Raw genomic sequence first — 23,704 nt, 5'->3', positions numbered from 1 at the left:
TGTTGCAATCCCAGCTAACAGGGAATGTTCTCACAATGTAACGGCGTGAGTAATGACTTCAGTAATGGCGTGTAAAACAATAATTCCCACAAGCCACTTTGGAGGGTTTAATCAGGGTTTCAGTGTGGCCTTAAAAAGTCCTAATTTAGTGACATCAAATTTAAGGCCATATAAAACCTTAAATGCCTCATAAAGTAGTGTTTATCCCTGCTGAAAAAAAATACAACTGGACTAAAACCTGTTCATTGATGGTTTTAGAGTGTTTTTGAACACTTCTTTAGCTGGTCAGGCTGGAAAGCAGCTAACTAACCAGATAAAACCAGCTTGGCCAGGCTTGGAGCCCAGCTTAAACTAGCTAAAACCAGCCAACCAGCTTAGTCTGGTTTGTTTGTTTGTTTGTTTGTCAGCAGGGATGAAAGCAGATCTGCTTTTTATACAGCCGTTACTGGCAAACTGCTATATTTTAGCATTTTATAAAACTTTTTGTTTTTGTGAAAACCTTTGTCTGAAATGTAAATCATGTAATTTTCCATTTTAATATATTAGCCTACTCTGCTCATACAGTATTCTTTGTTATTTGTGTAGCTCTTAAAAATGTATTTAAAATAACCTTCAGATACCCTGTGTAAATATGGAAACAAAGAGAAGAAAATGGAAGTCAGGTTGAGAATGGCTGGTATATGATCAGCAAAGAGAATAATGAACTGCTCTGACTGTAGGATGTACGGTGGTGAAAAGCTGAAAGACAAAATGAATGTGTTCTTCTATGCTGTTTGTTTCTAGAAGACATTTTTTCTACTCTGCATTACAGTACATACTGCTGTTGTTAATAAATATTTAAACAGTGTTTCTCTTTCTAGTTTTTTTTGTTTTGTTTGTTGTTTTTCTCTTTTGAATTAATGTTATGCATCCCTCCACCACATTTATTATATGCAATAAGAAGCTACTCTTTTTATGTCTTAGACTGCATGTTTTCATAAAAAGGGAACTTTACACACAACTTTATTAGACCTAAATATTTGATGATTTGTGTCAGTGTTTTACAATTCATGAGGTCTTGATTTGGGTGTGTACAGCAGTAATTTACACTTAAAAGGGTTGTAAGGTTCTAGTGCAAGTACATTTTAGCACACCATAGTCAACTTTAATGACATAAAACATATTTTCTGACAACAAAATTGTGGCCAGTGAAAATGCTGAGTGGCTAGTAACTTAGGAAATCCACTAACCACAGTGGCATAAGAAGAACACTTGTAGAGCATATAGATATGTTTTTTTCCCTTTTTGATGATTCTCTGTAAACACTTTTGTTGTTTGGAAATAAAGCAACGCAAATATTCTGCTAAACTTCTCCTTTTTGTTCCACAGACGAAAGTAAGTCATACAGATTTTGAAAAAAAAAAATATATATATATTTATTTTTCGACAAATATTTTTTCTCTAACAAATATCTAGAATCAGTCTTAGTCATGAGGCAGAGGAAGCTTTGTGCAGCAGCAGCAGAGAGGAAATGATGCTTTGGTTATTTCTTAGCCTTTGTATTCCGGTTTGGAGGCATTTCAGAGCTCTCAGTAGGTGTCTGTGGGCCTCTGCTGCCCATCATGGCTTGTTGACATGGTGTACTTCACAACCACACACTCTTATACACACACTGTACGCCACCAGGTGTGTCAGACTCCACACCACTAGAGGAAAGACTCCGCTGGCACGTCCACCCTTCAGACGCTGCCAACAGAAGCTACAATTCTCTGTGGAATCTGGTGTGGTGGCCCTTGTGAGAGGGAAACAACGTCAGCAGCACTTACAGATGCCAACCGAGGGCAGCTGGGAATGAATGCCAGTCACAATTCTGCTGCTGGAGGAAATAGTTATGTAGTTAAAGGAATAGTTCAACCACAAGTGAAAACTGAGTTACTTCATGGGAACAGATTTGGGGAAATTTTACATTCCATCACTTGCTCACCAGTGGTTCCTCTGCAGTGAATGGGTGCTGTCAGAACGAAACTTCAAACCATCCATAATCCATTAAAAATGCTTCCTCCCATGAATCCCATTTTCCTGTCACATCGAAATCCCCCCACATATTTATTTAGAACTGTTCTGGGGTGCGTTTCCCAAAAGCATCGTTAGCCAACTATGGTCGCAAGTTCTGTCGTTACCCACATAGTTCAACGATTCTGTGTTTCCCGGATACCATAGTTCAATTGAACATTCGCAAACAGTGTCGCAAAGCTCTCGACCTGTGGTTAGCAAGGGATATGGGATATTAAATAAATATGCTCTTGGGAACATTAGGGAAGCTAACATGCAGTGCAATCTATATATTACATTCTATCTTAATAAAAAATACTTTTTAATTATGTATATTTGCTTGTCAACTAAATGCGCCGTTTTCGAATCCGCGATGAATCCAACATCAAATAAAGCAAAATAACAGGGAACAAAACATAGTTAATTAGTCATCAGGTGTCATGTTCAATAAAGCAACATCTTATGAGATGTCTAATTGGTTAAATAGTTATTCCTGCACCACATGCATGTGACGGCATTAACAATGGCCCTTGTTCTTGAACTAATGTGGTTCAAACGATGGAGATGTGACTGTTTTCGGGAAACAGTCTTAACTAGCTAGTTTGTTTCAACCACAATGAATGGTATATTTTTGTTTGTTTGTTTGTTGTGTGTTTGTTTGTTTCTAATGACGTACTGGAAATCACATTGGTCATTCTGATGGCACCCATTCACTGCAGAGGATCCATTGGTGAGCAAGTGATGCAATGCTACATTTCTCCAAATTTGTCTACATGAATCATCCACATCTTGGATGGGCTGAAGGAGAGTAAAATTTCTTTAAGTTTTTGGGTGAACTATCCCTTTTAAACTGCCTGTAAACATCACTCAAAATATGATTTCTTGGTAACACTTTGGAATAAGGTTCACTAATTAATGCATTAGATATCAATACTTTAAAGGGTGGGTGAAATGCTATTTCATGCATACTGAGTTTTTTACACTGTTAAAGAGTTGGATTCCCATGCTAAACATGGACAAAGTTTCAAAAATTAAGTTGTACGTTTGAAGGAGTATTTCTGTTCCAAAAATACTCCTTCCGGTTTGTCACAAGTTTCGGAACATTTTTTTCGAGTATGGCTCTGTGTGAAATTAGATGGAGTGGAATTTCCTTATATGGGTCCTAAGGCACTTCTGCCGGAAGAGCGCGTGCTCCCGTGGAGCAGAGGAGAGACATTCACTGATCAGAGCGAGAGCGTCGCGAAAAGTCACAAAAGAAGTGTGTTTTTGGTTGCCAGGGCAAGACAACCCTGCACAGATTGCCAAAAAAAAAACAGCATTAAGAGACTAGTGGATGAAGTTTATTTTTACAGAGCATCAACAGAGTTGTGCAAGTGTTTTTGTTTGTTCCCTGCATTTCGAAGATGCTTGTTTTACAAACAAGGCCCAGTTTGACGCCGGATTTGCACATCGTTTATTTATAAAGGATAATGCAGTCCCAACGAAAAAGGGTCACGATTGTGTGTTGGAACCGCAGGCGGTGAGTAAAACTGCTTCAAATATCTCTGTGTTGTTAACTTAGCTATCAGCGTGTAAGCACATCAAGTGAACAACATGCGATGTTGTCATCAAACTGCACTTTCCACATGTACAGCTTAAAAAAAAAAAAAAAGACGACATAAAGTGGAACTTAGTCATTTTCCAAAACCGCTAAGCAAATATATACAGTTTCAGTACATACCACATACAGACGTCGTTGCTGATGCTGCTCTTGTTAAATTTCAGCCTCTGGATCTGATTCTGGATCATAAATATACGCTGAATCTGACTGTTAGCCATGATTTGTTTTGGATGTTTTTTTCCTCACGGTAATGTCACAGCTTCCAAACTCTCTCAACGCAAAAGCCTACTCGCGCTCGTGATTCTTTAGCTCCGCCCACACGTCACGCCTCCAGTCACTCGTGTTTTTCCGGGAAAAATTGGTACAGACTATCTTTCTCTTATGAATATAATAAAACTAAAGACTTTTTGGAGTTATGAAGGATGCAGTACTACTCTATAGGTACTCAAGATTAACAGGATATTGAGTGAAAACGAGCATTTCAGCCCCCCTTTAAAAGTTAATTAATCCAGGTCATGGGAATTTATGCATACTTTAGTATACAGGTGCATCAAAATTGAATATTATGGAAAAGTTCTTTATTTTTTGTAATTTAATTATAAAAATGTATTTATTTATTTATTTATTTTTAATTCTGATTACGACTTTATGACTTACATCATAGGAAAATTACAAATTCAGTATCTCAAAAAAATTGAATATTCCATTTTGAGCTTAATAAGTTTGATTAATTTTGAGTATAAATACTGGGTACCTTTTGGGCGAGTTTAGAACATGAAATCACAATAATGGGAAAGACTACTGACTTGACAGTTGTCCAGAGGGCGACACCCTCTACAAGGAGGGTAAGCCACAGAAGGTCATTGCTGAAAGGGCAGGCAGTTTACAGAGTGCTGTATCAAAATATATTCATAGAAAGTTGACTGGAAGGAAAAAGTGTGTTAGGAAAAAGTCTACAAGCAACAGGAATGACCACAGCCCTGGGAAGATTGTCAGGAAAAGACGATTCAAGAACTTGGGAGAACTTCACAAGGAGTGGACTGAAGCCGGAGTCAGCATCAAGAGTCACCACACTCAGACCTCTTCAGGAAAAGGCCTACAGCTGTCACATTTCTATAATCAAGCCACTAATGACCCAGAAAAAATGTCAAAAGCATTTCACCCGGGGTAAGGAGAAAAATAACAGGACTGTTGCTCAGTGATCCAAAGTCCTGTTTTCAGATTAAAGTAAATTTAGCATTTAATTTGGAAATCAAGATCTGGAGGCCCCACCCAGGTGTTGAGTGCATAATTAAACCTTCTTTGGAGATCTCTGGAGATATTTCTGTTTTGTAAATCTTTTTTGATTGATCTGTGAGAAAGAGTTTACTAATTTTTTGAGATACTGAAATTTTTATTTTTCAGTTTATGTTCAATAAATCTAGAATATAAGAAAGTTTGCTTTTTTTAATTAAATTACTAAAAATAAATAACTTTTCCATGATATTCTTATTTTTTTTAGATGTACCTGTACATATTTTTAACTGTTGTATAAAATTAATATTAAAGTGAATTAAAAACAATAGTGTTTAATATTGTATATTTTTAACTAATTATATTGTATTCTTAGTTTCATTTCATTTTAATTGATTTTGTTGTATGTTTTATCTTTTTTTAAATAGGTATTGTTTTTAATAATAAACTTTTTTCATTTTAATATTTAAACTTAAATAATCAAATAATAAATCAAAATGATTAATGTAACGTTGGCAGCTAGCTTAAATAAAATACATTTAAGTTATTTTTATATTATTTCAGATAACATTTAATAAATGTCAAGTAACTTTTTTATTGTTTTTAATTATAAGCATTTTTGAATGTCTACATAGTTTTTTTTTATAATTAATTTATATTTCAGTTTTAGCTGTAATTATTTTAGTACACACGAAAATTAGCTAAAATAAAATGTTTACTTTTTAATTTAATTTAATTTCAGTTAACATTAATTTCAAGTAATGAATTTTTTTTTTTTGGTTATAGTTTTAGTTAACTATGATAGCTCTGGTTCATGACACCAAATGCATTAACTAATGTTAACAATTTTAAAATCATATTCAGGATACATTTTGAAATCTTGGTTACCATGCAAACTGATCTTGTTTTAGGGATTATTAGTTAGTTTTTAACTAGAAAACAAGACAAAGCTACTGATGAGTTGCAGCAGTACTCCAGAAAACAAAACCTTGCATGACTTACATGCACCATAAGCCTCGTCTGGAAACACAACAAGCTCCAAACCACAAGTGCGGTAGTTGAGTGAGAGGCACAGAGCCAGCGCTTTACTGTGAAATTTGTGAGGGGCGAAATGATGTGGTCTCCAGGCCGGTATGGCTTTCATGTGCTGATTTTCCTCACAGCTCTCTGCTGTGGTTCATGGCACTTAGATCTCGAGAGCGTCCTGTGTGAATGTTCACAGACACACTGCATGAAGACACACACTAGTCAGGGGACTTGGAAGGGAATACGAAGACGCCTGCCTAAAAAAACAGCAACAAAGGAAACAATTTTACAGTTCACTGTGGAACGGGAAGGGAGAGAGACTGACGTTCCCACAGTAGTTGACATATGATCGAATCCAGCTGACCTGGTCACTCTCACACACACAAACTGCTGTGCACTGAGATTTGATGGTAGTTGATGGTTGATCAGGTGGTAATGGTACTCTGAAATATATCCTGGTAATGAATTCCATGTACTATATATATTTCAATGGTACTCTGAAATATATCCTGGTAATGAATTCCATGTACCATAACATTTATATGGAATTAAAAGTTACTTTTTAAAATACCTTAGTAGTACTATGGTGAGTTTTTTGTATTTGTAGCATCATCATGTTTAATTCAGGGGGGCGGGACCAAGATATGACTTTGAATTATTGAATTATATTAAGTAATTAAAACTTAATTAAAATGCTATAAACAAACAAACACACACACACACACACACACTCACACACACACACACACACACACACACACAAACAAACAACATTATATCAAGAGAATTTAAAGTTTTAATTAAAAGTTTACCAATGCATATCAATTATATTAAAAACAAAAAACCTTAAAGGTTAGTTCACCCAAAAACGAAAATTTTCAATATAATTCGTCTGAAAGAAGAAAGTCATATACACCTTGGATGACTTGAGGGTGAGTAATTTATGGACTAATTTTTTATTTTTGGGTAAACTAACCCTTTAATTAAAATGCTATATATATATATATATATATATATATATATATATATAATTTGTCAATTAATTAAAATGTTAAAAACACAAAATATTTAACTTTATCAAAATAATTTAAACAATGAAAATGCTAAAAAATAAATATATTAATTATATTAAAATAATTTAATTATATTAAAAATAATTCAAAATTAATTAAAATGCTATAAACAAGAGACATATTTCATAAAATCAAACAATTATAACAACAAAAATTCTAGTTATAAGCATCTGAATATTTTTTATTAAATTAAAAATAACGTAAACTTAATTAAAATGCAAAAACAAAACAAAAATATTACAATCCAAACTTAATTTTAAATGCTACAACATAGTATAATTGTACAAAATTATAGAAAATTTAAAAGGAAAAGGAAATGGAAGTCTTTAAAAATGAGTTGGACAGTAGCGGGTTGGTGAGTCGAAAAGGTTGAGAACTGTGAGAACTGCTGGTTGAAACAAAAACGACCATGGTGGGAGTACCATGTTAATATTTCCAAATGCCAAAGTATTCAAAAGTATACCACTATACCAGACTACTTCTGTAAGGTCACTTAGTTCAAAGCAAATGGCACAGTGATGGAAAAACATGGCGATGCTTTGGGACAAATAAAACAGTGTAATGAAATTCATGAGGCTTGTTTGTATCTGCGCACACGCATCTCCATCACTAACAATGTAAATAGTGTACACCACCCTTACGAAAATTAACCATGGTTTTACTACACATAAAACCAAAAAAAAAAAAAAAAAAAAAAAAAAAAAAACATGGTTACTATAGTTAATCCATTGTAACCACAAATGAACCATGGTTTTGCTAAATTAACCATAGTATAACCATACTGTTAGTTTGTAGTAAATCTGTGGTTATAAAAATGGTAGTCAAAATGCTAAAAAAAAGCATGGGTTACTACAGTTTTACTATAATAAAACCATGGTTATTTTTCATAATGGCAAGGCTGATGCGCGTGACCGACGCGAATATTTCTGTTTTTACCTGCCTGGTGAAGAGGATCGCCGCGTCATGGTGATGCTGATGATCGTCATCCAGTGGGTTCTGCTGGTTCTGCCACTTACAAAAGCTCTTGAGCGTCGCGGCGGCGTTTTTGGACACTTCGATCCCCTTTTCGTTCTCAGACAGAATCACGACTTTAACCACAGACAAACGGATGGGATTCTCTATGCTGGCGTGCCCGTAGAGTTTGGACGCGATGGACGCCAGTGTCAACAGGTAATGCTGCAGGTCCTTCCCATATTTCTTCGTCATGGAAGCATCCGCGACCAGCAGCAGCTCCACGTGCCGCGCGCGAGACACAGAGCGCTTGAATCGAGTCAGCGCATCGGGCTTCACAAACTTCGTCCACAAACTGCGTCCGCGCGCATCCTCACGTTTCCGCTTTTTATGACTGCGCGTTTTGAAGTTACGCGTGCCGCAGCTGTGCCGCGCGGGCATCGCTTCGAAACTGAAACTCTCGCGGGTGTAATAGTGGAGAGCGCGCGTCGCGTCGGTGTCCTCGACTATGTGCAGGTCATTTTCGTGCCCTTTCGCCCGAATAAGCGGCGTGATGGTGTATCGCGCGTGGTCGATCGCGAAAAATCCATTAAGTCCGCCGCCACACAGATTGAATACCGCAAGTGACTCTGTGTTTGAATTGACGGTGCCGCGGTAAACGCATTCCCGACGCGGAGGCAGCGCGTCCACGTTCAAACCAAAGTGATGAGACAGTATAGACTCGTCCCGCTCCATATCCAGCTGAAAGCGCTGCTCATCCATGTACAGAAGGTAACCGGCTTTTCCTCCCCCGTGATAAATCCGATCCACAATGCGCACGATGCCCCGGGCAGGTGCGAGCAGAGACGCGTTTGCAGGTGGACGGAACGCGCTGAACGCAAAGGAACCGTCCAGAGCGCAACACAGAAAAACAATCTGCCACATTATTCCATGTAGTTCAGTACGGTGCAGAAAACTTCTGGAAACATTACGATCCGAGATAAAGCTTTAAAATTACTTGCGTGGGGAATTCGAGCCGTACTGATCCACGAGTCCCGGTGCGCATCTCACGAGTCATGGAAATAAACACATGAAGGCTGGATGAGAGAGGAACGAGAACTAAAGTGAACTTGAAGAACAAATCACAAAGTTTCCTCTTAAAAGCACCAGAGAGAGAGAAAGAGAGAGAGAGTCCTGCCCCTTTGCGCTCGCTCTCCACTCCAGACCTCCTCTTCTCATTCTTTCCCTACTCTCTCTCTCTCTCTCTCTCTCTGTCGTTGTTAGGGGTCAAATGTTTGAAAATGTCCTCACAAACATAGCGAAACAAGTGCTGTGCATTTGAAATGCCCATAAACCAGCTTCAAATCTACTAAAGCCATCACGTTATGAAAACGCACTATTATTTTATATTAACACTGCGTACTGATATGGTTGCATGTGTTATAATTCTGCATGTGTTTATGTGCCTGAATCAATGCAAAGTCAAGTAAGGACTGTGTTCCATAATCCTCATGTTGTCTTTGGTTTCCGAGGGACACAAAACTGACTCAAAGTCATGCACAACTTTCCTTAATCTTACAACAGCTGATAATTTAATAACTGGGCGATGTTTAAAATGTCCTGACAGATGTCTACTTTACCATATAATGGAAGTGAATGGGCAGTGGGGGAAAATGCTGTTAAGCTCTATAAAAAGACATAAAGCATCATGAAATCATAGCAGTAGTGTATGTAACTTGTGCATTACAGTATATTTAACGTCTTCTGAAGTCATGTTATGATTTGTGTAAGAAACAGAAATAAACGTAATTCATTATTTACTGAAAAAAAAAAGACATGTGATGTAACTGGCATCAAATCTTGCACAAAACTGATTTAATGATTTAAATCAACATAGTGATGACTTATTTTAACCTTACAAGAGCTGTTAATAAACAAACTAGTAATGTTAAAATGTCCTCCATAAAAATGTGGAAAAAAATATTTTCAGGAAACAATGACTTAAATTAGTATCTGTTTGTCATACAAAGCATCACACGACTATAAATATAAAACATGAGTTAAATGCACTCTACTGTTTTGATGCTTTTCTGTCAATTGATCTTAAACAGAATAATCTACTGCCTGACACACATCGCTTGCTATTTGTTACAGATGATAAGATAAATCAGTCTTCAATAATACCTGTCTAATGGGTTTGATGAAATCAGTGAAAATTATCTGAAGACTGAAGGGTTCGGTTGTTATTATCTGTACATACAGTACTGGGTGAATCTCGACAGAACATGAGGTAGAGACCGAACAGCAACGTGACATCATGGAGGGAATCCGCTACTGGGAAACCCTGTTCAATAGTGCATCAGCCGCCACAGGCAATGACACCACTGACACAGAACACTGAGTATTGTGCACACCAGTTCATTCTGCTATCAGGCTCATTCCAGCACTGTGTTATGACATCATCATCACAACAACAACAGCACAAACAACACTGTCTTAAAGGGACAGTTCATCCAAACACATTTACTTATCATTTATTAATAATTTGTTCATGTTTTGCAGTAGCCAATCTAAAGTTTAAACCATTCATCATTTGTAAATGTTTATTACTAATCATATAGTATCATTGGACTTTTAGCTAATGTAACAAGGTTCGTGTAAGGAGTGGCTGGTTAAGTTAAGCTAAATGCTTGCTAAAGACATAACAGATTGTAATTTTAGTGCAGATTGTAATTTTTTATTGCCTCAACACTCACACACACTCATTTGTTTGTGTTTGTGTTTGTATACACACACACACACACACACAAATGACAATTACAAAAACGTACAACAAAATGACCAAAACTTTAATTAAAATCAAAATTAAATAGTAAAACATTCAAATAAAACTATAAAATTATCTGTTATACTGAAATAACTCAGATTTTTTGGATGTCTATGAACTAGAGCTGTTGTAAAGATAGTTATATGTGTTTGGAATGACATGAGGGCAAGTAAAGGATGGACCTCAAAGCTTTCAAAGCTGTAGCTCCCGGTCGTTGAGTAACATTATTTTAATTATTAAATAAGGCACTTTCTTCTTCTCCAAACTCACATATGATGACTTGAGCTTTGAGTTGATGGATAATTCATGCTGCGTCAAGAATAGAAGCATCAATGAATGGGGCAATAAAGTCAGCATGTATGTTCATGTTTGTGCAATCTGACAGATATTCATAAGAATTATGTGGCGTTAAGAGACTATTTATTACATCTTCAGGCATGCTGGTGGTTTTGTGCCAGTGCTGTCAGACACTGGATTTGGGTGTTGCGTAATATGTGTCGCTATTCAAAAATTGCACACAGAGCAAAATTGCATTCTGCTTTTTATATAAGATCCAACACTTCACGGATCTCCTGCTTAGTGTTTGTTTACTAAAGCTGAGTCATGTAATAGTGTTTAGTAAGAAACAGCAGACATGCAGGTTACTGGGATTCTCTCTTTCATCACATATAGTATGTGTACCTGTATCACAGCGTTTATCTGTAGGCAATAGTGTGCATTTACTATAACTTAAAGATCTAGTCATTAAATAAATTTCAATTCTGATATCATTTAATCACTGTCATATTATTTCAAACTTGTATGTCTTTCTTTTGTATGTGCTATAAAAAGGAGATGTTTTGCAGGATGTTCATGCGGCTTTCTACCAGTACTGTAGCTCAAATAATAGGACATGGTGCTAACAATGCTTGAATGCATTAAAGGTGCCATCTGTCATGTCTGGCAAAAAAAATCAAGTCATACTCCACATTCCATACCAGATGGGGGCAGTATGCCTCAATAAAGTGAATTGGTCTACTCTAGAGTAACAAACGAGAAACGGCATAGTCTCTATGCTCCGCCCCTACCTTCACAACAACCCTAGAGCCATAGCCGAAGCCTAAGAGGACGTTTTGCCTCCAGAGGAACGTTGGGTGATGTCAAGTGATTTTGAAACATCTTCAAGCTACTCCCCTTCACCTTTACCAGTGAATATGTTCATATTCGTTTTGTTCATATTACATTTTGAGTAGGGCTGTCAAAAATAGCGCGTTAAAGATGTTAATTAGTTGTTAATTACGTCCAATTTTTTAACGCATTTCACGTATGCGCAGTGTGACAAATTATTCAGGTCAGGAAAGTCTCGTCGATCTCTGAATTCTCAAGATAGTAAAAAACAGCGGTGAGCGCCGCGACGAAAACACGAAGGTTTTACCCCAGTTACTCTCAAATACATTCATGCCAAGCTCGATAAACAGAGACGACTTTGGTAGTTGATACGATGGAGCTTCTTCCTGTTATAGCGTCCTGTGTTTCACACTGCACATGCGCAGAACGCCTACATGCAATGCTATGAAAAAAATTACAGCTGTTTGGAAAAGCATATGCATTTTTACTTGGTTTTACTTGCACTTGAAGCCTTCAGATTGTGAAAATATCGATCCTAAAGTATTGTGGCAGATGAATACCTCCCCAAAACAAGAGTGCCCAGAGTGCTGCTTATGTGATGGTGGCGCATGTTTGTGTTTCTGAGTTCATTCTTTTGAGTTTCTCTATGATATAGTGCTCAGGTAAATTTGATCTAAGTAAATGTTAAACTTTTGAAATTAAGAAAAAAAGAACCACATATTGATGAATCAATACATGAAAATGATGTATCTGTGTCCTGTTATTTATCTTTTGGTATGCATTTCAGAAAAAAAAATGGTTAGGATTCAGGTGTAATTGCAAATAGTGATTAATCCTGATTAACCCACTGAAAATTCTGATTAATTTGATTAAAAATTTTAATCATTTGACAGCCCTAATTTTGAGTTGTATATACACATTATTTGAATTAAATTAATTTGACAGACAACATTCTGTCAACATCATTGTTCAACATCAGACAGCTGATGTTGACCAAGCTAGCGCCAACCAACGTAACCAGAGCTGCCAACTCTCAAGCATTCACTGTTAGACACACGCAATTTACTCTTTTCACACGCTTTTACGCCACACATCAATTTTCTCACTCACAGAAAAACCACGAAGCAAAGAGGACACAGAGACCAACAGACTAGACAGAGCAGGTTAGTTATGATATAAAAAAATGGGTAAGTTATAGCTAGCTAATTATCAAATGCAGCTACGGTTAGCCATCGCTAACATTAGCACGTTTATCGAACAGCCTTCGATACATTCCTATGTTATAACTTCCCGAAAAAAATACAAAAACATATAAAACAAACTTCTTGCGAAATACTAACAGCATCCAATTTACCAATCCAAAAGAAATGTTGCAAGTTCGGAGTCTAACCTAATTTCTTTCAGGTCCATCAGTTGTCTCCAGTGATGGAAAGCAGTGCCGATGTTTACTCTGGTTCGGCTCCTATTCTTATCGGATTTGATTTGTGATTCCGAGCGCGGTTGTTTCCCTGTAGCGGGTCTCTTGCCAAGGGCTTCAGCCATCGTTCCGCTCTCTTCCCTGATATGAAATGAAGTAGTGGGCTGTACTTTCCACACGATTGACATCAGGTTCAAGTACGCCCACAAGCCGTGCGAGTTATTCATGTATTGCAGGTTGGATGGTGGTTATGTTGCCCGCATACCGCCTCCCATGGCCGAAACTGGTATTAGGACACCTGTCGGGCCGTGGCTAGTAATGTTAATGATAATTAAGGTGGATATCTCTGCAGCACTATAACTTGACATTTTTTTAATGACATCATCGCCCTTATTTCTTCTCATTCTTTTGATGCGTTTCATTTTTCAAAAAATTTTTACCTCAATTTTTACACATGGCACCTTTATTGCAATAAGCCATATACATGGAAAATGTATTAATTAAAATAAGATTCGTAATGTTTTTTTTTTTCATTAAGAAGAACAAGGAATGACAAACACAATTCACTTAACACAGTCAACTGTCATTAAATGCATGATTCGATTATGTGGTTTTACTCAAGAGTAAGCCAGTTCTGTTCTAGAAAATGTAGAAAGCCCCAAATCTCGTATAATATGTTTTATTTTGCCTTCCACACAAGACTACAACTCTTTGATCTAGAGTGGCAGAGATGGACCATAAATACTTTTCCAGTGAATGGAAATCAGGTGTTTTGCATGCAATATACACATTGTCAGGAGTCTTCACAATCATCTCAGTCTCCACCAACTACACTCAACAGATCTAAATCATCTGATTACTGACTACCACCATCTGTAAGCACTCATCAGCAGCACTATATTCTCGCACTCCTCCTGCACACTTACTGTCTGGTCTAAAAAAAATTCTGTTTGACTTACCCGACTCTAACCTGTGTTTACTCACCTAATAGTTTACCTGATCTCTCTGCTCCTCGATCTCCACCATTCCGGAACTCCACTGCCTCTCCACTCCTTCAGCCCCATGGATTCCCTGGAAAGGAATTGGACATTACTACACAGATAAGAACCAAGAGACTTCTCCCACTCCCTGCTCACTTCCCTTATGAATGAGGTGTTCCGGAAGTTCTTTCATAAATTTGTCATCGTCTACACCGACAACATCCTGAATTACTTCTGACACCTGGCCAAACATCGCCACCATGTCACAAAGGTCCTACATCAACTCAGGAAACACCATCTCTGCCTGAAGCTTGAGAAGTGTAAATTCCACCTCCCCACGGTCCACTTCCTTGGATACATACCCAGTGCAGATGGCATTCTGATGGACCAGGGGAATGTCCAAGCCATCTGTGGCTGGCCCCCACCCTCAGTCAGTCAAGGAACTCAAACGATTCCTAAGCTTTCCCAATTTCTACTGGTGATTCATCCAGAACTTAAGTATCCTCCTCTGCCCCCCTCACTACCATGCTCCATCAAAAACCCAAGTCTCTGTCCCTGAACCCCAAAGAAAGTTTTCTTACAGAACTCCAGGAAACCTTCTGTACTGCCCCCAATCCCATACACCCAGATCCCCAACTCCCATTCGTCATGGAAGTAGATGCCTGCACTACCGGTATGGAGGCAGTACTATCCTAGTACCACTGAGAGCCTCTATGACTCCATCCTTACACCTATTACTCACAGAAGCTTTGCCCAGTGGAACGTTACTATGACATCGGACACCGTGAATTGCTTGCCATTAAGCTGTCTCTGGAGGAATGGCTGCACTGGCTGGAGTGAGCACAACACCCCTTTATGGTAATCACAGATCACAAGAACCTCCAGTATCTTTGCAGCGCCACAAAGCTAAAAACCAGACAGGCCCTCTAGTTCTTCTTCTTTACCTCGATCCAATTCATCATCACTTACAGACCCGGAGACAAGAATGACAAGGCAGATTCACTCTCTCGGGTGCATGCTCCAGATGTAAACCCCACACTGGAACCCATACTCCCTCTGGCCATCCTTGTTAACCCCTTGTGGTGGGCACTGGATGACCAAATCCTCCTCGGTGCTCAGACCGAATCCACTCCACTGGGAGGCCCAGAAGGTAAAACCTACATAGCTAAGTCCTTACAGTCCTCCCTTCTGGGCTGCAGTGTCTGTGCATTTATTTGCAATCAAGTCAACAATATCGCTGTAGATGAAGTGACCCCAACTAAGCAAGCCAGAGGTGACAGCGGCAAGGAACCGAAACTCCATTGGTGACAGAATGGAGAAAAATCATCTTCTCCCAATGGGAGGACGTCTCCCATTATATCTGTGGATGCTCAGTCCGTGCCATTACCAACACTCCACATCTGCCCGCTGGAAAACTGGTCCCATTACCCATTCTTCGTCATACCTGGTCCCACATCGGAGTTGACTTTGTGACCGAAATCCCCAATTGAGGTGGATATACCTGCATTATCATTGCAGTAGACAGATTCTCCAAGGCCTGCAAGTTAATTTCCCTTTCGGGGTTTACACACAGCCCAAGAAACTGCAGAAGCTCTCTTTCATCATGTCTTATGCAACTTCGATATCCCGGGGGATGTTTTCTCCAAACGTGGGCCCCAGTTCATCTCTAATATCTGGAGGGCTTTCTTCAAGATCCTCGGTGTCAATGTGAGCCTTTCCTCAGGATATCAACCCCAGACAAATGGACAGATTGAGTGGAAGATACTGGAGATTAGTAGATGTCTCCGGGCTTACTGTCACGACAACCAGCTGGAACTGATTCCTCCCATGGGAATTCCCTCAAGCAAACTACCAGTGCATACTCGGCTACCAACACCCTCTATTCCCCTGGATAGAAGAACCCTCTGAAGTTCCAACTGTAGACCACTGGTTTCGGGTGAGCGAGAGAGGTGTCCAATTCCTGGTTCTGGGTGTCCATTGTCTATTGTCCACCATATCTACTTTCCTTTAGCCCCACGGATTCATAGGAAAGGAATTGGACATTACCACTCGGATAAGAACCATGAGACTTCTGCCACTCCCCACTCACTTAGCTGGATACTCCTTGCTCTGTGTTCAATAAACCTGCTGTTTATTTTCACATTACCTCTGTGTCCTGTGCGTATTTGCTGAAACACAGGTTTACATCCTTCTGTTTCCAAAGATAAGACAGGTGGAAGAAGACCAAAACTATTTTTTTTAGTGCAAACAGGGATTTGATTACCAATAGTATTAGAGATTAATCAAACTAATTATTATTATTTTGTGTGTGTGTGTGTGTGTGTGTGTGTGAAAACTGTGATTATCGGGAAATCAATACTTTTATTCAGCAAGGATGCATTAGAATGATTGAATGATTAGAATGAAAAGTGACAAAGACATCCAAAATTGTAATTTGATATAAATGTTTAATGCGTCTTGACACAAAATAATTGAATGCACATTAAATAGATTTTAAGAAGTGCATCTTTTATATCGATAGCAGCAATGTGAGAATAATTTTTCATGATAAACTAATTATTGGAACTATCACATTTTCATTCAGGCCAATTTATATGGTTGAAACCCACGGACACGTGTATGACATCCTGTTCCTCCACATAGAGTGTTCAGCTGCATTTCTATAGGAGTGTGTAGGAGTTCACAAGAGAACGCTGTGTACTATCATGCATCCATTCATAGTGACAGTGAAGCCCACCTCCTCATGTTCACCCTGTATTATGAGCTCAAAACCTGACAGTGATAATCAACAGTTACTCTCAGCTTTAGTTACCATATGAATGACTTACAGTAGATGTTCAGGGAATATATGTTAATGCACTTTTGTATGCTATAAAAAAGGATTTACGAAGTTGTAAATAAATATTGGAGTACTTTTTAAAAGGAAATACTACCTAATTTTTTCTACTTCAACGAATTTTCACAGTTAAATGTTACTTGTGTTTCTTCTTTTGCGTTTCTAATTATTTATGAAATTTACTAGAAGTGTTTTATTTTGTTTAAAGTATTTTTTTTTCAATTTATTTATTATTTATTTATTGAAATTATTTAAGATGTGTATAATTCCTTGTTATCAGTTATCAGTCTTTAAAACTTTCTCAATTTAAGTCTTAATGTGAATTATTAATCAGTGATGTTATTATAAAGAAAAACATATTTGTAAGTAACTTCAGATAAAACAATCTGCTTAATGCAAAAATGCAAAGCTGTTGCTAAAGGGGTGAAAGGTGGTTAATCATAGGAGCCCCCGGTGATTTCATACAGAGAGACGCGTCTCACAGCCCGCGAACACCGAATTCTAGCACTTGAATGGACATATACATAAAACAAAAGGGGTCAAAATACCTGTCTTGGCGAGTACCTTCAAAAAAGATTGGTTATGTATCAATGTATCAAATCGGATGTGTATCATTATATTCGATGCATTATCTCTTAAAGTGACCGTGCCTAATTAACTAGCTGTTGCTGCTGAAAATAAATGAGAGAAAATCACTCACTGCTAACTACTTACTAAATTACTATGTAGTTTTAACAAGAATTATTCTACATTTAATTTATACAGTGAAGACTATGCAATGACAACTTACATTTGATTATTCTGTTTGTGTACTTGAACACGTACAAACTTGAAAAACTTAACCACTATTTAATTTGTAACTTTTTTCTATTTATTTATTTGTGCTATTTACCTGATTTCAAACAGGGCTCACGGGTACAACCTGCACCAGACCCCCTCAAACCCCAGTTACAGCCCTAGATAAGTAAATAATCTTTCATCAAAATATTATAAATTTCACCTCTAAACAACTTTGAAACTGCATTCACCAATGATTTTACTTACATAATGTGACATATTAAGTTAACTTTAACCCACAACCCACAATGACATCAACTAAAAAAATAAAACATTTCAGAGGTCGAACAAGTTATTTGATGAAAGATTCAGAAAAAAAAAAACATGTTTTTCTTCATAACTTCACAGCTGAATCACTCACAATAAGAGCAGGAACATAGAGTCAATGTTGATTTCCTGTGAAATTCTGGAATAATGTCAGATACTTTGCAATCAGGGCTGTTGATTTTCCTGTGGTCAAAACATGGTGGTTATGATCTGGCTGTGAAGAGGCACCTCTCATCTCTCACCTATCTGTCAGTGATTTGTGTGAAATGTTGTGATCGCAGAGTTTCATGGGGTTGGCGGATGTTTGCTCAGGTCAGAGCAATGTGAGAAACCTCAGGCCCGTCGGCATGGGCCGGTGTGTGTTTTGGGTGATGAATGTTTTGGGATCTTTAGAGGTATTGCTGTAATCCACAGCTCACCTTTGGCTCAAGTTTTGACCTTCCAACAAATGCAAAAGATTAAAATGAGCAAGCTTTACTCACAATTTTTTCTGTCAAAACAGGCAGGGTGGTTTACAAAGGCTAAGAAGTATCTTTATTTAATGCATCCACTAAATAAATCATATAATAAATATGGCATTTACACGAATAGCTCCAGACCTAACAGACATATAAACAAACATGCTTTCATCCATTGGCACTGACAATCCAATGTGGAACAGCTGTCACTGGAGATCTGCTGCTGCTGTACTCTTTTAAACACAGGCATATTACAGCATCAGATATATTCTTCATCCTCGGAACATAATAACACTCCACACAACCATATGGACACACACACAGGCCATCCAATGCTCTCTAAAATTAGAGCACACACTATCAAAACGTGCATATGGACATGCGTGCATGGACACGTGCACAGACGGCGTGCATATTGAGCTTCTGTGTGAACAGACACACACACACACACAGACACACACACACACACACACACACACACACACACACACACTGGGCCAACAGCACTTAATGAATCCATTTATAAAACAAGAGTGCTAAGTGGCATCTGTTATGTTTTGTCCCAATATGCCTTATTCATAACAGAAAACTGCAGAGGTTTAAGATATATTTACATGCTCTACAAACAAGTCATTTTGCACTAAATCGTAAGATAACTGACAGTGTCAGTAAAAACCAACAAGTACACTGAAACCCAGTATCTGTCGATTTGTTGTCTGTTTTCAGGGTTCCTCTGCTTCTGTCATCTGTTCACTTCAGATGTCTTGTGACTATAATTGAGAATACAGTAATAAACTTCTACCGCATCATTGTATTTATTATGTGACAGACCATGAAAAATATTTATATTCTGTATACATAAAATGCATAAACATGAGAAATGCTTATGAATAGATAAACATTTAACATGATGTACCTATATCAGCTGTAAATACATTATATCAAATAATTTAGCCTCTAGTCTCTGAAAACCTGTCAAGAACATATATAGGTGATATTTAATCACAAGATCACAGAAAAAAAAAAAAAAACTATGTTCATTTGCTTAAAGAAAATTACAACTATGTTTAGGGGCATTTGCATTGTGACTTATTGCACTGTGATTTATTTTCATGACAAACAAATTTCAATAAAAATTTCTACTGTAAAAAAAGAATGATGCTCAATTTATTATAGTGACTAATATAACATGATATGTTATACTGTTATTTAGAAAAAAAGCAAGTATTTCAGCCATGATAATCTAATAAGAACCGTAATTTATTTATATATATATATATATATATATATATATATATATATATATATATATATATATATATATATATATATATATATACAAATAAAAATAAATTAATAAATGCATTAAAGAAACAAGAATGATTATTATTTTTTATTTATTTTTACATTCAGATTATGGAGCAACATGCTTAATTGTCATGAAAATAATGTCATAATGAAAAACATTAGATATTAATTAGATCTTTGAGAAATGTTGTTCTATTTTCACATATCCCATTACAGTATGAGTAAACACTCAAAAGAGTCATCATGCCAGTAAAGATCTGATTTATGAACACATCCTGGGCTGACTAACTATGACTAGCATATCACAACCAGGCACGACAAGTTTCCAGCATCGGTAATATGTGAGGTCAAATGGAAAGCAACAGCGCAGCATAATCATTTGCAATGGATGAACAAACACAGTTTACAAGAGAGAACTAACCTATATATCACATTTGGACTACTAGTGTACTGCTTAGTGTACATAACAAAACAATAATTAAAAAAAAAAAAATTTAGGAACAAAAATAAAACCATTTCTGAATCCACACTAGTTTAAACATATGTTCCATTGTAGTCTGAGCCAAGAAAAAAGTTGTCCAGCTGGTTCATTTGCACTGAAAATGGAAGGTCAAGTGTATTGACTGATGCAAAAGTAGTAGGTCATCCAGATATTTCATGCATTTAGAGGATATATATACAAAGGACACATAGTATACTCTTACATTAACATGGGGGATAAGCTTTAATTGCATTTTATTAAGCTGTTGGCCACAAACAAAGAGTTTCTTTTACCTTAGAGTCTTCTACATTCCACAACAGTCTCATATCAGAGCTCTTTAGATCAGATCTGTTCAGTTTCACTCAGTTACACCATGTCCTTAATTGGATCTTTGGGCTTCTTTGTGCCAAGATCAAAGGTCAAATGCGTACCAGTATAAAGGTGCTCGTCTGTCAGCATGGAGTCCTGTGCGGGGCGGCACAGCAGACAGAAACGCTGGACACAGGAACAAATGAATGGCTTGTTATTCAGGAGTGAGACATTAGGAGGGTTATTAGTCCAGACACTTGAGACTCTCTGTCTGCGTGGGGGATTTTATTTGCCACTTACATAAACAACTGTCATTCAGTTAACAATGACGCATGGCTTACAGCACTAGAAAGCTAGTCTGACTCCGGATGGCTAAAACACTTGGATATGTGATTAAATGTTCTACATAATCCCTTTTATAAGGGAATGAATTAAAACAATCCCACTAAGCATCTTTGAATATGAAATAAGTATTACACGTGGAGGTGTCTTGAAAACTTTTACTGAATTAATCATGTAGAGTGTTGATTATTAGCATTATATTTAGATCTACTCTCGTTGCATGACCAGTTGAACCGATGAGTGTTGTAGCCAATAACAGACTGTTGAGTGCTCAAGAATGCTTTCATCATAACTAGTGGTGTAACACACTAGTGATGTAACAAACAAACACAAACAAAGAACTATTCTCTTCTGAGATATCATAGTTGAAAATAAATAAGCACTTTCCTAGGATTGGGGTCCTTTGGAAGATAATGTTATTTTTAGTCCAGTGATCCTGTATTGATCTTCTCTCCTTCTCATCTCTCTAATGTTCCAGTGGGTGGGGTCAAGGATGCGATGACATAGAAGCAGGCGTTGATCTGAGTTTGCAGAGGTGGTCATTAGTTGCATTATTTCGTCATAATGGGACAAAATCTGAAACGAGTTGATTTCTGATCTTGGTTTCAATAAGAGCTGTTTTTGGACTAACAAGGAAGTTTGGAGCTCTAAAACTTACAGGATGTTTTTATAATACATTGACTTTTTACGTGTCAAAACATCAAGATTTCTCAGTTCATGACCCCTTTAACTTCACCACACTAATTTTCTATAGGGTTCAGAAGACTGGGATGTCTATTGGAAAAACATAATTTAATATTCAATGACCCATTTTGTTTTTTTGTTTTTTTATTTATTTATTTTTTGGATCATTGTGCTGCTGGAAGATCCAAACACTGCCCATTATAAGATTTCTAACAGGGACAGTCAGGTTTTGATTTTTCTGTTGCTTTTTGCTAGAATCCATGATGCCATGTATGACTAAGATGTTTCGGACCTCTGGCATATAAATGGGTCCAAAACATTAAAGATACAGCAGTATATTTCATTGCACACATGGTGTACTTTTCTAGTCCTGTGTGTACCAAACTGATCTTGTGTGTTTGCTGCCAGAAAGCATTTATTTACTTTCATCTGATCAAAGAATTCAGTCCAGTAAGATGTTCCAGTCGTGTCTGAAAAATAAATATGCTCGGATTTTCTTTTTGAATATTTTTTTTTTCTTGAAATCTTTCCAAACAACTTGTGGTTATGTAGGTGCTGTTTGATAGATTTGTTTTTTATTTATTTGGAAGCTTTCTGACCCCAAGACTCAACTATTTTCTGTGCTGTGATCCTAGGGGATACTTTGGCCACTCAAACTATCCTCCTCACCTTACTTTAAGACAATATAGACACATGTCACATGTCTACTTAAATATTGGCCTGATGATGGTGGAAATGGGTATTTTCAATGCTTTAGATTTTCTTACATCCACATTTTATTTTGTGAAGCTTAACGATCTTGTTCTGCAGATCAGAGCTCTTGTCTATATATATATATATATATATATATATATATATATATATATATATATATATATATATATATAAAATGTTTCTCTGTTGTTCCCCTCCAGACAGTAGCGTGTGACCACCAGCCCTTGACAGACATGGACTACACGGACCCACACAGCACTGCGCACCGAGAGAGAGAGAAAGAGAGAGAAGGCCCAACACAGAGCACCGGAAACCCCTCATGTTGGCTATTTTTCCCCTCACGTTGGTCAATAAAATTCACCTTCTGGGGAACTCATCCTGATCCTTGTTGAGAGCTTTGCCCAACAGTTCTTGGCTACCCAGAAGCAGACTAAGGCAATCCAACACATCATGCCCAAATGGGCAGCTGGTGCCTCTACCCGTCCACTGGCTGCAGCGCCCCAGCCTGCTTATCACTGAGGGCGGGCCCTCACTCCTGCTCCTGCGCCGCAGCAGCCTCCAGCAAAGCAACACCGTAAACCCAGGCATGGCCGGGCCACCCTGCCTGTCCAGGCCCCCACCAAAACTGGCAGCTGATTTGGAGATGGTTCGGAGCCAGCACAGTACAGATGCACTGGCACACAGCTGGCCACAGGGCCTATGCAAATATGCATTTCCCACATTGAGTCTTCGCGCACAGACACTGTCCAAAGTCCGGGAGGATGAGGAGCATGTTTTGCTAGTGCCGCTGTATTGCCCCACTCGGACCTGCTTCCCTGAACTAGTGCTTCTCGCGACAGCCTGTCCTTGGCCGATTCCTCTGAGGAAGGATCTACTGACTCAGAGTTAGGGCACTAATTGGCACCAATGTCCAGACCTGGATGGGACGCGAAAGTTCTATGTGACCTACCCCAGGAGGCAGTGAACACCATCACTTTGGCAAGAGCACTGTCTACGAGACACGCTTACGTGTGGAACCTGTTCATCAAGTGGCGTTCTTGTCACTGAGAAGACCCCCAAAGATGCCTAATTGTGGTCCTGCTTTCCTGCTTGGACCTCGTCATCAGGTTCCTTAGAAGGGCTCCTTAGGAGGTATACTCTCTTGGGACTACAGCAGGGCCCATTCGAGCCTTTGCATTCAGTTGAACTAAAGTTAAATTGAAAACTCTAAGAATCATGGAAGGCTGTTTTCTATATTGAGACCT

At 37.9% G+C, this 23,704-nt stretch overlaps 1 protein-coding gene, 1 long non-coding RNA gene and 1 pseudogene across 2 annotated transcripts in view; 1 reads left to right on the top strand and 2 right to left on the bottom strand.

Moving 5' to 3' along the window:
• LOC113081253 (A disintegrin and metalloproteinase with thrombospondin motifs 5) overlaps window positions 1–9,121 on the bottom strand; it is a 32,448-nt gene extending 23,327 nt beyond the window's left edge. Inside the window, exon 1 of the mRNA XM_026253357.1 lies at window positions 7,900–9,121. Within this exon, the coding sequence (XP_026109142.1) occupies window positions 7,900–8,838 (939 nt within the window). The 5' untranslated portion in view covers window positions 8,839–9,121. The remainder of the gene's footprint in view (window positions 1–7,899) is intronic.
• On the top strand, window positions 7,998–16,369 carry LOC113081335 (uncharacterized). Its single transcript, XR_003282163.1, has 2 exons — window positions 7,998–8,133; window positions 14,236–16,369. It is a non-coding gene; the product is annotated as an uncharacterized LOC113081335 (long non-coding RNA).
• A 3,689-nt stretch (window positions 16,370–20,058) lies between these two features.
• The window catches only part of LOC113109165 (sodium- and chloride-dependent GABA transporter 2-like), a 32,520-nt pseudogene continuing 28,874 nt past the window's right edge, over window positions 20,059–23,704 (bottom strand).

This window comes from Carassius auratus, chromosome 1 (assembly GCF_003368295.1).
Source record: "Carassius auratus strain Wakin chromosome 1, ASM336829v1, whole genome shotgun sequence".
In the NCBI taxonomy this organism is placed as follows: Eukaryota; Metazoa; Chordata; class Actinopteri; order Cypriniformes; family Cyprinidae; genus Carassius; species Carassius auratus.
This window is presented reverse-complemented; position numbering and strand designations above follow the sequence as displayed.